The sequence below is a fragment of the Perca fluviatilis genome, chromosome 1 (genome assembly GCF_010015445.1).
Source record: "Perca fluviatilis chromosome 1, GENO_Pfluv_1.0, whole genome shotgun sequence".
In the NCBI taxonomy this organism is placed as follows: domain Eukaryota; kingdom Metazoa; phylum Chordata; class Actinopteri; order Perciformes; family Percidae; genus Perca; species Perca fluviatilis.
Window position 1 is genome coordinate 25,271,941 of NC_053112.1, and position 15,736 is coordinate 25,287,676.

At 40.7% G+C, this 15,736-nt stretch overlaps 1 protein-coding gene across 4 annotated transcripts in view; it reads right to left on the reverse strand.

The window, feature by feature from the left end:
• The window catches only part of si:dkey-92j12.5 (multiple PDZ domain protein), a 39,904-nt gene that overhangs the window by 13,284 nt on the left and 10,884 nt on the right, over positions 1 to 15,736 (reverse strand). For all 4 annotated transcript variants that reach the window (XM_039794027.1, XM_039793752.1, XM_039793058.1 and 1 more), the window contains 8 exons: positions 14,757 to 14,966; positions 13,680 to 13,841; positions 11,047 to 11,170; positions 8,853 to 9,051; positions 3,505 to 3,828; positions 1,696 to 1,896; positions 1,015 to 1,192; positions 488 to 598 (listed from right to left, as the gene is read on the reverse strand). In XM_039794027.1, the coding sequence (XP_039649961.1) occupies positions 488 to 598; positions 1,015 to 1,192; positions 1,696 to 1,896; positions 3,505 to 3,828; positions 8,853 to 9,051; positions 11,047 to 11,170; positions 13,680 to 13,841; positions 14,757 to 14,966 (1,509 nt within the window). The remainder of the gene's footprint in view (positions 1 to 487; positions 599 to 1,014; positions 1,193 to 1,695; positions 1,897 to 3,504; positions 3,829 to 8,852; positions 9,052 to 11,046; positions 11,171 to 13,679; positions 13,842 to 14,756; positions 14,967 to 15,736) is intronic.

A 15,736-nucleotide genomic window follows, 5' to 3' on the forward strand; every position in this document is an offset into this window, starting at 1 on the left:
ATTGCACAGTGTATTTCTAAGCCAGTAGAAATGTTTTGTGAGTGGTTCCCTATTTTGTTTGTTTGTGTGCACAAGGACACATATATGAACATGTTACACATCCCTGCCAAAAGTTTCACACTTTCTTTCATTTCATCTATAAGATGCAGTAATGTTCCGACAAACATAACAACATGGCACTTGTAATACTATAAGTGCATAAAGCAAACCATAGAAAGCATATAACTTGAATAATATTTTTTTGTGACAAAGAAGAGACAGAAAATCTAAGTTCTCATCTGAAAAATTAAAACCCATTCATACAAATGAAATTTGCTCTCCCAGAACAGTGTGGTATCATTAAATGGTGTATTAATAACAAGTAATTTTGCGTGTTATCACAACATATTCTTAGCTTTTTGCATGTCATTGCACGCCATTTGGTAGGGTGTCATTGCATGGTAGAAATGTGTTGATTTTTCCTGTTTTCTGAGATGCAGTAGCCTACCTGAGATCTGTGCTGTTCAGACTGCACCAGGAAGACCACAGAGTCTCCAGCCCTGCGGATGGCCTCCACTGCCTGCTCATGGCTGGCATCTCTTAGGTTCACACCACACACCTTGGCCAAGTCAACACACACACACACACACACACACACACACACACACACACACACACACACACACACACACACACACACACACACACACACACACACACACACACATACACGCACACACACACACAGTAATGACTGAACGTAAAGACATTAGGCTAATCTTGTGAAATTACCTAAAAAAAAAAATCAAGGAGCCACAATAATCCTGTAAATCCCATTTGACCTCAATACACACACATTATACATCATACAGTGTATGAACACATGCTCATGCAGCAAACACACACAATCCATTTTTTTGCCACTTTTCAGTTTCTCTACCACTCACGGACTCTTACACACTCACACACACACACACACACACACACACACACACACACACACACACACACACACACACACACACACACACACACCTCTAGTATCCTGTCTCCAGTCCGGAGGGTGCCATTATGTGCTGCTGGGCTGTCGGGGCTGATGTGCTTGATGAAGACTCCCCTCATCATCTCTCCACTGCTCAGTCTCCGGCCCATGCCTCTGCCTCCCATTATGCTGATACCCAGGGACTGGCCTGGCGCTCGAGTCAGCCGCACACTGGGACACAAAGCAGGATACAAGGAACATCCACACATGTTTATGGATATGCTGATGATGAATGCATGTCCTCTGTATACCTGATGAGGATCTACTTTGTTTGAAACATTACTGCAAAAATGCACAAGAGTCAAAACAATAGAATATTATATCTGCCAGGGAGAGACACAAAAGCTGGTCTTTGCATGCAGTGTGGCTTATGTGATTTACCCAAGTGGGATGCAGTCGTAAATGTGATAAATACAGGTTGTGAAAGTAGTCGGTTTCTCTGGGCCTAAGAAATATGAGCATGTTGAGTCTGCGCTGTGCCGATCTACCCCTGCTGTGAACATAACCTGAGCACACTTGGATTTTGCTAAGCCTTCTCTGGCAGAGAGAGGATAAAGGGCATCATGGGCAGAGTTTTGAAAAAAAGGCAGAAAATGGAAAATCTGAAAAAAAAAAAACTAAAGGCAAAAAAGGACATTGTTACTTACTGTACTGTACATCACTGATTAACTAACCTTCTAGGTTGATCCCAAGAAACTGTGGCATGAGAATAAAGCTCCTCTTCTCCCTCCTCTTTACCGTCCACCTTTATCTCCACCTCCAGGTGTGGTACTTTCCCACCTGCACTACTCTTATGCTTTTTCTCCTTCACAATCTCTCCATCTTCTTTTCCTTCCTCCTTCTTATTGTGAGGTTGAGATTTTGGAATCTGCCAACTGATGGTGAGAAAACATGCAAACAGAAATAATATTGAATCAGTGTGTGATGTTGAATGGAAAACCTGATGATTATGTACATCATTGGCTGTGCTCAAAATATTATATTTTTTCAGTTTTATTTAGAACAAATTAAATTATTCAATTGATCAATAAGTTGATTTACAGAAAATTAGTTTGTAAACATTTTGTTAATTGATTAAATGCTTAAGTTAATTATCAAGAAAAATGCCAAATGTTCTGTTATTTCAGCCTCTCAGATGTGAGGATTTGTTGCTTTTCTCTGTTTTCTGTCATTGTCATTTCTGTAATCGAAATGCCTTCGGTTTTAGTCAGTGGGTAAAATAAAACAAGACATCACTTTGAGGAAAATTGTGACAAGCATTTGCAATTAAAATGAATACATACTAGCAGAATTGCTGCAGATAACAAGGTATCTGTACTTTGTTATTTTTTCAAGTCCTGACACACAGTGACACATGGCCAATAGCGATTTACACTGGCAGGCCTTGAGAAGATGCACTGCTTTATGTGAAAATAGACCTGAAAATACACATTTTAAGCCAGTGAGGTTACAGTGAGATAGTGTCTTTATGTGTGTGTGTTAACACATCACATTATATATATATATTATCTCTGTATGTATACTGTATACACTGTGTGTGTGTGTGTGTATATATATATATATATATATATATATATGTGTGTGTGTGTGTGTGTGTGTGTTTGTGAAAAAAAGAAAGAAAGAGGTAGAGAATTTTTCATGAATATATTTATCGGTGGAGGGCTGTAATAAGCCCATGGAGGTGAGTGATAGTGGTGCTATCTGCGCAGCAGGAGCCTATAGCCAGTTAAGTTACAGAAGAGGGCAGAACAAATGGTTCCACCAGGGCTGAAAGAGAGCGGCCGGGAGAGGGGGACCAAGGCAGGGGGAAGAGGGAAAATAAGGTAAAAAGAAGAAGACCAGAAAGAATGAGAGATGAGAGACAGATGTAGACACAGAGTCAAGTCTAGCAGAGAAAGAGACAAAGACAATGTATCGAAAGATAAGAGTGAAGAAAAGGCTGCAGAGAGAAATGGGAGAGAGGGAGGGAGGAGAAAGGCAGAGGCAAGAAGATGGAGCGAAAGCAGGGTTAGACAGAAGCGAAACAATTCATTTTCGCTGACAGTCAGCACTGAGATCCATAAGCGAACAGCTAAATATAACTCAGAGATTCAACATTCAGAGAAGCTTTTGCCTTTACCACAGAGAAGAATGGAGAGGATAAAATAGGGACTGGAAGGGACTCAAACTGAGCTTGTTGCATACTGAAATACATTGTTTCCTTCATGGATACGGTTAATTAAAGTGCCAGACAATACCTCAGATCATTAGTATGACTGAAATGTGTCACAGTAAGAAAACCCTAGCTGCAGAACCCACAACAGGCAGAATGTATAGAATGTGTTTCATAGCTTGAATTCTCTGTAGAAAAAATATCAACATGCAATAAAGCTGGAGCCTTGAAGTCTAATAAACCCTGAGACAGGTTTATATTGCACTTTGGGGCCTGAGTACGGATTAGGTGACCATAAATAATAGTCTGAGACCTCTGGATCTTACATTACCTTGAGTCTGGGGCCGGGGTGATGGTATGGACTACAGCTGGACCTTTGAATGGAGCTTTGGATGGAGCAGAGGCTCTGACTTCTGCTGGATCTGAAGCTGCGGCTTGAAATTTGACTGAAGCAGAGGGTTTGAGGGTGGATGAAACTGAAGTTGGAGCTGCAGCTCTGACTGGACCAGGTGATCTTGCCTGGGCCACAGCAGGTTCTGGAGAAGGGGTTGGTGGGGTGGGTGAGGAAGAGGTGCCTGCTGCCATGGATGCCAGAGGGGGTAAACACAGATGGGTACGGTACTCGTCCACCTGATGGGCCGGGACATAGGTTATGCTAAGGGTAGGGGAACATGGGAAAAGAAATGGGGGGAGAGGTGAAAACATTTTATAAATATATATATGACTTAAGTTTTGCTGCACATCTGCACATTTTTTTTACTTTCAGCACCAAACAATGACTAATATGATGCTGAGGAACGAGACAAATGACATGGTACTTGAATGGTGGATTAAAGGAATAGTCTGACATTTTGGAAGATGATTTCATTCACCTTCTTATCAAAAGTTAGATGATACCACTCTCATGTCTGTACTGTAAATATGAAGCTACAACTAGCAGCCAATTAGCTTAGTTTAGCAAAAAGACTGTACACAGGGTGAACTAGCTCTGTACAAAGGTACACAAATCTGCCTACTAGCACCAGCAAAGCATTTCACAAATTAACACATTGTATCTTGTTTTTGTGAATTTATGTGTGGGACTATTTCTTGGCCGGGTGTGGTCAATTCCTGGAGTCTTGTTGTCACCATGAGGATGAATGAAAGTGGTATCAATCTTCTCGGCTAATTCTCGGCAAGAAAGCAAATGAGCATACTTTCAAAAATGTTGATGCTTTAATCTGTTTGGTAGTTAATACAAAAACAAAAATTAGTTAAGGTTAAGTTCAGGTAGTAATAACTTATATCCATCAGGCAAATTACTGGATTTTAATAATTAGACAGTTTCTAACCATAACAATTATGCATCACTAAATAAGAGAAGGGAATCTAAAAGCACCTCAAGCAATGTTTAATAACGCTAAATAATTATAATCATCATTAGTAACCGATTAGCTATTAATAATGGACTTGTTCTTTTCAAATCTAAGTCCTAAAAAAACAATCATTAAACAACCATTAACTTTAAGATGGCTGTCTTGGATGTCAAATGTTTTTAAAGTGACTAAATGGACCTTTTTAATGTTTCTGAAACTATGTAATTTTTCATCCGATGATCATAAATGACCTGTAACAGCAAACGACAAAAGGGAAAGTGACAGCCTACGGTTGCGGTTTCAACAGATGGAGACAATTACGGGATTGTAAATAATTCAAAACCGACCCCGAATTGGCCCTCAGGTATGTTATATGTCTATTTCATTCATAAAATAACTTAAAATGCGAGATGTGGCCTACATTAAATTACGTCCCCCTTCCATTTAGCACCCGGTTTTATTTCTTTCCAGTCTGTGTATGTGTTCGCCTATTTTCTTTTCCCTTGTCCCTCTGTACTTGTGTAAAGCATCCTTGGGTTTCATCCTGGCCTTTGGTTTCATGAAATGCACTATATTAATCTAAGTTATTATTACAAAATGCTCTGGCTCATGACACTGTGACAGTGATACCCGGTTTAGCTCACGATACATCCAGGATAAATTACCGTATGCAACACTTGAAATGAAACGATGCATCTGTAACACATTATCTTGCTGTAAATGAATGATTTTCTGTCTGAGCTAAACATTCATCGCAACTATATGACCTACCGGTAACGCTAACTCGGTAATACAGCACCATAAAGAAAAGATCTTTATGACAGCAGGTGTGGTAAATCACTACTGCTTTTGTCCAAAGCGGTTGCTAAAATCAACACAAACTGAAAGTTACATATAGCCACTTTAAGTGCTCTAAAATTATATATGTGCCCCACTCCATTAGCATTGCTTGTGCTGCAGCTGAGACATAAGATGAAAAGAAAAAATGGAAAAGAAATTGTGACTAAATGTATATTTCAATGTAACTAAATTATGCACTTCTGATTCAAGACAGTTCCAAGAGTTTCTGAAACACAACATTTATAATAAGAAAACGTGTCTTGCATGAGCCTGGATCTATCTAAACTATGGCGTAAATGATGGAATTTAAGTAAAGTGTCAAGGACATCATTAAACCCCCACACACACACACACACACACACACACTCACACACACACACACACACACAGACCACACACACACACACACACACACACACACACACACACACACACACACACACACACACACACACACACACACACTTCCATTCTTGTGTGACGCTACCAGTAGACATGCTGTTTGATTCCCCTGAAAGTTCCACTCGTGGTGGCAGATTGAATATGGAGACCTTCCACGCTAAGCTGTTGTGACTGAGCCATGTGGACAGCCTGTCGTGTCTCAACAGAGCTAGTTTGATAGTGACAAGCCCTCACCCTACTATGTCTGACTATTCTGAGGCTGCCAAAGCAACTCATCTGCCTCCACTATCTGTTAGTTTGTCTGTAGTGCTGTCAGGAAGAGGCAGTGTGAGCATGTGTGTGCGGGTGAGTGTTATGTGTGTTTGTGTGTGTATGTGTGTGTGTGTGTGTGTGTGTGTGTGTGTGTGGGTGTGCGTGCGTGCGTGCGTGCGTGCGTGCATGTGTTAAAGGAAGACAGAATGCATGTGTGTTCATCTGTGTGTATATTGTGGTGTGCATCTATGAGAGGCTCTTTAAAATGCTTTTTTATTCAGAAGCGCACTGTTCAAGGTGAGATGAGCAATGAATTATTCAGAGATATTTCCCAGAGCAGGAAAAATGTGTTTTTGGAGGTTAGACCATTGAAAGGCTGTGTATGTGTGTGCATTAGTGTGTGTGTGTGTGTGTGTGTGTGTGTGTGTGTGTATTTATGTGTGTGCGTGTTAAAGCAAGAGATAGAGGGAGAACGAGACAGAGAGGTTAAGAGAGAGTGAGTGGGTGTTTTGCAGGGCAGCACGGTGGTGGAGGTGGGGCACATCTCCAATCAGCCAAACAAGCATTGTCAATGTGGAGCCATAACTGCTGAGGTTAGAACAAGTAATAATTTACCCAATTTAGCCTCAGGCAATCTTTACAATTTCATCATCTAATCTAATCTAATTTAACATGACTGCAGAGCCTCAGTCAACTATGACTGCAGTGTCAAAAACAAGGCGTTAATGGAGAACCAAAGTGAGATGAGATCGTTTACATGTGATGATGCAGTGAAAGTCATGTTTGTGACTGCTGGGAGCACATATTTATATTTATGATGTACATATACTCACTCATTCGAGTCACACAGACTGTCAAGATCTGCATAGGAAGATCTAGAAAATGTGAGCAATTTTAAATTACTTTTTTCTTCCAGTGGTTGATTGTTTCCCAAAGGACCTTTCTACATTCTCTCTAAACTAAGAACTCTGATTTTCTCGTTTTTCAAGCAAAGACGTGTTTAAACTATGACATGAGGGAAAGTGCATATGAATGTCAATAAATAACTGTGCTATATAACTGACTAGAATCTGTTTTAAATGTGCCACATGTTTGTCCTACTTTACTGCTGGGCCCAATGCAGGGCCTTGTTTTGTGTCAAATGTTGTGGCCACTGAGCCCATTGTCATGTCAGAAAGTTCTTACGACTACAGTCTTAGAAATTTAGAAATAGCAAGGATGCCATATACTGTACGTGTTACATTTTAGCCAAACACTATCGGCTACATTATAACCTACACAATTAATTTTGTTTTGTGTAGGTTAGTAACCGTGGTGACAGGTTACATTTGAGTGATGTGCAGTTACACAAAAAAAGTCATAAAATTCAGCTCAAAATGGATTATATAAAGAGATAAGGAAGATAATATTACTTAAACATGTAATTTCTTTTTTCTTTTTAATGTCACACACTTCAATATGTCAATGAATTGTTCCCATGCATTTTGTGCTAGGGGGATGCAGCACTCCTGTGGCACAGTTAGAAATGCATTGGATTAAGAAGATGATCATCATTGGGTGTGTAGGACATTGGGAATCATCATCAAATCTGTTCTTTTAATTGCTTTTAAAAGCAGTTCACTTCCTGTGATAGCTTATTGTTTTCTAATATTAAGTCAAGACTGGCTTCTCCAAAGCAGAAACTGATTTTGTAAGGCACGAATAAATATGGGGACCCTAAATATGAAACAATAGCAAATATTTAGAATAGGGCAGATTATGGCACCTGTTAAGATGAACTCATTATTCAAGAGATACTGAAGCCCTAGTCATGAGGTTTTCTGCGTAATGATGTAGAGTTAGAGTGATAAAATGTGTCCCATATAATAAAACTCCATTTTGTGAGTTTCCTGTATGTCACACAGGTTTTTTTTCACTTATTGTGCCAGATTAGACCTCTTCTGAAGGACTGTGTGGCCATGTACAAACTGTGCTTGTTGAAATTTCTCTCACCCTCCTATTGGTTTTATCACACCTTTTCGGCTTGTAGAGTTACACTTTTATCATTTGGCTTTGTGATCTCATGTCAATCCAACAAAGTTCTGCCCAACTTCAGTCTCAGCAGATGTCTAATTAGCCAGAATAAGTGAAAACACCTGTCTGGGTGTGCAGGGTCTTTTTCACAGAAGGCATTTTGACACGTCACGGAAGGAAAAGCACAGGTGTAAACAATGAAATTAATGATGTCTGACTTTTATTTGGCTGCTTTGTTTTTAGGGTCCTTATCACTGGCACACAGTTATGACGGGGGAGCACTAGAATTAAGCCATCATTAATGTTAATAGTAACACCTGTGCTTTTACTACCATGTCAAGTCAAAAGGCCTCATAACAGCACTGCATCCAGTAAAAACGGCCCATAATAATTCTGTTAACATTTGCTTGTAATTTTTTCAAACAGAACAACAACAGAAATCCTGTCCTGCTACTGTGTAAATTAGCAAAACACGTACTGCTGTGGCTGTACTTGATAATGTAATGTGGCGCGTCAGAGCCAAAGGTCTTTCTCTACACAACAATTAAGAAATGTGAAGCAGCACTTGAGCCACTTGTAAAGAGGGTGACGCACACAGTGTTGCACATCCAGCCACCCAGTGTTTCTGGATACAGACTGAGGATTATTGAGAACAGGTGATTCAGAGGGAACTCGGTGATGTAAGTGAGAAATGCCAGTAGATGCTTTCAAAGAGTTGTGCATGACATTAACAGTAAGCATCACCTGTTCTTTTTTTCAGCCCAGAACAAAACTCTCTACATCTTGCAATGCTGTTGGACAGTGACTGGCTCCTCACCTCATCTCTGGCCCTATGACAGAGTGCCTGCGGAGCGTGGCTCTGGCCCTGGCGTTGGTCAGATTGGAGGTAGGTTCTCCGTTGATGGCCAAGATGGCGTCCCCGACCACCAACCTGCCATCCTGGCTAACAGAGCCCCCCTGGACCACACTGCGCACCAGCATGCCTGTGCCGTCTTTGATAGCACTCACCGACATCCCTGCCAACACGCACACACAAACACACACACATGAGCATAGGTGAGTGAAGGGTTGGCTAAGGCTGCTTTGAATGCATGCCAAACAGACAGACAGTCGCCCAAACAAACACCTGACTGTGGCATAATCAGCATAATCAAGACAGACACTAGGCAGATTAGCACACAAACATGGCTACACATGCTTGACATTTACACGGCATCCTCCTTCACAGTCACACTCGCATAAGGTGCACAAACACAATCCCACACACCCACATAGGGCAGAGGGCACAGGTGGCTCAAGAAGTAACACATGCCAGTTGCAACACCTGACTTTGGTATTATCAAACCGGACACTAGGCGGATTACACAAACTTCATTAATGCAAAAAGGCAGAAGCAGGTAAATCGTGCTTCACACACATACGTGCACACCTCATGCACACACATACACATACTGCAGACAGGGAAGGCAACAACTAATTAGGAAGTATACTCTATGGCACCTGCATACTACATTGCTATCTAATGGAGGACTATGCACATCCACAACACTATGGTCGTACATAATTTGAAGTTGGTCAAAGAAATGACTTTGTGCTTTTTTTGATCAAATAAATAGTTTATTGATTTTTGTATTACATTCAAATTACAATACAATCATAGTGCCTGGAATACAGTTGATTGAAGACACAGCTACTGACGCTGACAAGACAAACAGAAGTCACACATTTCAAAGACATGAGAGGAAGTCTGAAGTAACAATGATGAATGTCTCAAAATCTGAGGGTGTTAAGTTACTACAACACGGCATCAAAATACATGTTTCTATTACAAACTTGCAACAACAACTTTTAATAATAATTCCCACATGACAATTTCCATATGAAAATCCATTTGTTTTGACCTCAACAAAACTTCTTTATGGTACCACAAACTTACAGTAAGTGCAAACGGTTCACACCATTCAAGAATAAACAAAGACGTCTAACTAGGCTGCATATATTCATGTTTTAAACGAGCAAGGCAAGAAAAAAAGACCTCATTTTAGTCCATTAAACCTTCTTTAACAACCTGCTCTAAAAGCCATACAGTCCTTGCAGTACAAACCAACCATACGCTGTACGTACTGTACGTTAGCATGTCTCATCTCCAAAACTGGGCATGAAGTCATTGTTGCACAATGGATAGAATTGTACATGGCACCTAATAATAGGAAGAGTGTAAAGTAGTGCAAATAGATATTGTACTACATGTATATTGCTCATAAAAAATCCCCAGTATTCGGGCCTTACAGATACAGACCATAACTCTGCACAAGCTGAAGCTTTGCTTCAAATTGGAATACATTAAATTAACACAAAACACAGAACATCTGTATACCCTCCACATTTGGATATCCAGAAAACCATGCTACATTAAATATCTCAGCATGATGACCTACAATATTTTAAACAGATAAAAACCAAAGTAGTAACACAGACTGTAGGTTTGGACCTTGATTTTCGCTACTTATGAACATTTACATAATTTTAAACTTTCACACACACAAGTAGTGTGGAGGCTTATTAGAACATGTTTCCAGAATACAAATGAGTTGGTTTCCTTATGCTTTGCACAGTGCCCTTAGGAGAAAGTGCAGGAGCGCATTACACCCTGTTGTTTCCTCCCTGTCATGTTTGAATAACCAATGTACTCTCAACACTGGAGTATAAAACAAATATATTTAGATCAGCATTCAAATTAATATTTACTCATTGGTTTTAATATTATTTCCTAATATTATCTCACATTAATATGACCATACACACACCCCCATACTAGCCTCTCAGACAAAAACGCACACACACACGCACAGTAATCATCTCCTCTCTCAGGGATTAGGAGTACAGTACATCACTTCACAACTCCTCTTCAGGGCAGTCGTCATCACCACCGCCAATTAGTGTCATTACTGCCATGCCAGCGACGTACACACACCAAGACACCATCACCATGAGAAAGACGGAGAACATACCAAGGCCACGGTTGCCCCGGACAACAGTGATTGTCCTCTCAAAGCTGGTGCGGGGCGGTGGAAGCGGCGCTTTCTGCCTATCTTCGTCTTCCATGATGCCGAAACGATGACGTAGCCGGTTTTCCTATAAGATAGTCGACAGAGGGCATGAGTGAGTAAGAGAATAAGGGGAGGGGTTACAAATACACAACTATTGGGTGGATTGTCATGACATTTTCTACAGATATTCATGGTCCCCAGAGGATATTTTCCAATGACTGTGGGGATCCTCTGACGTTAATTCTAGCTCTATAGCTTCAGCTGTACTTTGTGTTTCTTGCTAATTAGCACATGTAATATGGCGAACATGCTAAACGTTATACCTGCCAAGCATCAGCTTGTTACCATTGTCATTGTAAGCGAGTTAGCAAGCTGATGTTAGCATGTATCTCAAAGCACTGCTGTGGGTAAGTATAGCCTCACAGAGCCGCTAGCATGGCTGTAGACTCTTAGGGCGTTTTCACACATGAAAGTCCGAACCAAGGTCCGGACCAAGGTTCATGTTTTTGTTACATTGTCATTGTTACATTGTCATTGTTGTGACAAAACTACGTCCTGCCGTCATCACATACGTGAGCTGCGTCTCCAGATAATTATAATTGATTGGTTTGTAGGCGGGCATCCCCGTCCCTCTCTCTGTGTCGGAGTTTTTTCAACTGACTGCTGCTCTCCCCTTTTGTTGTGATGTTGAGATGCAAGATACGGGAACTTTCTTTCTGGAGCATTTATTCAGAGACAAACTGAAACCTACACTGTACATTTACTACCACTTAACAAATAAACTGCTGATGTATTCTCTGCTCTGATAGCCGACAGCTGTCTTCTTTGAGCGCATTCACCGTCACTCTCTCTCTCTCTCTCTCTCACTAAGCACCGAGCTGTTCCTTAAGGGAGCTTCCCCGGTCTTGTAACACAAGGGGAGCCTGCCAGAGCTTCTTGTATTTGGTCCGAAAGTCCGAACCATCCAAAAAATGCTTTCACACTACAAACGAACCGGACCATGGTTCAGTTTGGTCCGGACCGAGACCACCTCTTTTTATCGGACCAAAATTTGGTCTTTTGATCCGGACCGTGGTCCGGGGGAGGTCTCACACCTGTAATTTTGGTTCGGATCAAACTAAAAAGTCTGAAATTCCGGACCAAACGAGGTATGTGTGAAAACGCCCTTACTCTTATTTTATCAAGATATTTCACTCTAAACCACAAATATCAACCTAGTGGGGCGCTAGATATAATACATTAATCCAATATCTGTTGAGATACTTCGGTCTGGAACAAAGTGGTGGACCAACCAACCGCCTGACAAACAGACATTGCCATCCCAAGAGCCATGATTTCATTGCAAATTTCCTTCATCATCAGCTTTGGCGCACATTATTGTACATGGAGCAAATCTTACAACTTCTAAAAAAGTAACCCACATTGCAAACATAACCTGGCACTAAAGTCCTGAGCTACTATCATCACGACAATCAGATTTCTGATGTGACACAAATGATTTTAAACAACTATTAACTCTCCGGGGTGAAGGCCTTCGGAGTACTTCTGAGATGTAAAACATGCAGAAAGGCAAACTTCTTTGGTCCCCCCGGGCACTTCACAAAGAAAAAGGGCAACGAGGAAATTGTCTTTGAACCTTCACAGAAAGTACAATCAGCAATGAAGTTCTGAAGCTACCTTTGCAACAAGCATGTCTTTGATGAGAACACACTGACACTTGCTGCTCTGGTTATCGTGTGTGTGTGTGTGTGTGTGTGTGTGTGTGTGTGTGTGTGTGTGTGTGTGTGTGTGTGTGTGTGTGTGTGTGTGTGTGTGGGATACATTGTGGAAGTAGTGTATGCCCTTGTGCTAGATCAGGTGCCAGTGTCGTGCAAGCAGTAAGAACTTTTCATTGAGAGGCAGTTGTTGGTAACTAAGCAAAAGCAAGTACAAAATGCTGCCTCAATAGGATTGAGTTGAGGCAACAATGGAGGAACAAGTCTTTGACACTGAGCACTTTCTCTATACCTGACCCAGTGATACTGATACAGCTGGCTCTAAGCTCCCCAATATAGAACGTGAACAGAGAAAACAAACACTGTCATGGTAATCTCCTTTAGAGAATCTAAAATGGCTACCCACAGAATCTCAGGTTTGCATGGTAATGAGCAATGCTTCCTGTGCGATGGACTACAAGATTCAGACAGCTACAGTGTTACTGTTACTGTCACTGTAAAGATGTTTCCTGCTAAGCAAATGCTCATTTGCAAGAATCCTGTTAGACAATTGTGCATGATTATACAACATACAAGTGAGTTTATATTTAGAAATTTGAATTTCAAGCACTGACAATTCTACTTATTTCAGATCTATGTTCTGCACACAGAATACACAGAACTGGTGCTGTAAAGAAACCAAAATTACAACAGAATTAAACAATTCTGTAGTATAGCACCTAACATAACTTTTTGGCAAACCGAATGTAAGAGAAAAACTCTCCCTTGGACCAAAGTTCTACTGTTTATCTAACCACAAAAGCTAGAAAGTGAGCAAAACGTATGTCCAGCAATATCAACAAATTTGAACTTATGTTCATTTTGTGTTGTATGACATACCGTTGTAGTGTAGCACGGCTGGGTGATGCGGTTGCCCTCAGAGTTGCAAGTGTTGGTGTTAGCCTCTGCTAGCTGGCTGATCTGAGAGTGGCTTTCAGGGTCATCACAGGAAACCCGAAGGCTCCTCTCTGAGATGGGTGTTAATCCACCACACAGTTCCAGCTGCAAATAAAAAAAATCCAAAACTGAAATTAAGGAGTTTGAAAAAAACAAACCTGCCTATGTGCTTAAAAGTGAGTAAATTCAAACAGAAGCAAACAGGCTAAAGAAGGTGACTGTAAATTAGACACCCTCTTCTCCTTTCCCCTTCTCTCTCCATCTGTAGTGTGGTCGAGCATTGTGTGCATCTCTCAGCTGCATTAAAAATTCAGACGGCCTGTAACTGGATTCTCTGTTGATTGTTACTAAGCCACAGTCCACAACAAAAAGGAGAAGAAATACTGTACTCTCAAGCAAAACATGCATTTAAGTAAGTGTCCTGCATATATGTAGAAATTAATGTCTTTTCAAATCATTTTGGTAAAGAATCCTGAAAGAAAAATCCACTTTTGAATGTATGCGTACATATCCTGCAGCCCATGATATGATGATATACTGTATGACAAAATAAATGTGTCTACTGTCAGACGTTGCCATACAGTGCCATTTATACCATATCTCTTTAATAACTCTCGGCCAGGCAATGAACAGGAAGTCCTTAGGAATTCGGTAGTGAATTTGTGAATTTTTTGTGTTTTTATGTTTGTATGCATTATTGTAATAAAGCACCTTGATTTTGAAGGTTTTTAATTTGCTGAATGAGCCAAAAACAGATCTTTCTGTCAAGTTATTTGATCCATAAACAGTTTCTCATTCGATTTTCAAGAAAATGTACTTTGCAACATAAAATAACATATATCGAGATGAGGATATTATCCATATCACCCACTTCAAATTGTGCAGTTTATACTAGTTTGGGTAAAGATTGCATGTCACAAAAACTAAACTAAATTTACTTAAGTGCCCCACACAAAAATCAAAAATGTACTCCTCCTTAATAATTAAATTAAGTATTTAAATGTACTTCTCTTTACATACAGGCAGTGGTTTGGCAACTCCAATGCGGACAGGGCCATAGCCGGTGGACTTCAGGACGTGCACGGCATAATCCAGGCTGGAGCCTTCCAAGTCACTTTCATTAACGAACATGAGTCGGTCACCAGGCAGGAGGCGACCATCTTGATCTGCTACACCTCCAGGCACCAAGGACCGGATTACCAGAACTGTTTTAGTGGCATCTTCTGGATCCTAGAGTTAGACATAAGGATAGAGAGGATGGTTTACTAAAGATGTACATGAAAAATGTGAGATTAATTAAGTATTGTACATTGTGAATTGTGGTGGTCTCACAGAGCTGCAGTAAAGCTTATATTTCTTTACATAGTTTAAAAGCCTAAACACAGATATTTGCTATGGATAAAATGTGTTTTTAATCTTAAAGGTCCCATGACATGGTGCTCTTTGGATGCTTTTATATAGACCTTAGTGGTCCCCTAATACTGTATCTGAAGTCTCTTTCCTGAAATTCAGCCTTGGTGCAGAATTACAGCCACTAGAGCCAGTCCCACAATGAGCTTTCCTTAGTATGTGCCATTTATGTGTCTGTAGCTATTGAGAAGGAGAGAGGGGGGGGCAAGGTGGAGGGTGGGGGTGTGGCCTTGGCCAAATTCTCTGGGCGGGCAAAGCAGAGAAAGGGGAGGTAACCTTGCTCCTTATGACCTCATAAGGAGCAAGATTCCAGAACGGCCCATCTGAGCTTTCATTTTCTCAAAGGCAGAGCAGGATACCCAGGGCTCGGTTTACACCTATTGCCATTTCTAGCCACTGGGGGACCATAGCCAGGCTGGGGGAATGCATATTAATGTTAAAAAACCTCATAAAGTGAAAATTTCATGCCATGGGACCTTTCAATTTAAAACAGAAACTGACAGAGCATTTTTCAGTCTCAAAAAGTAAGGCACACAAATATACAGAATACAAAAAGTCCACATGCTTCTCAATTTTCTTCACCCAATCCA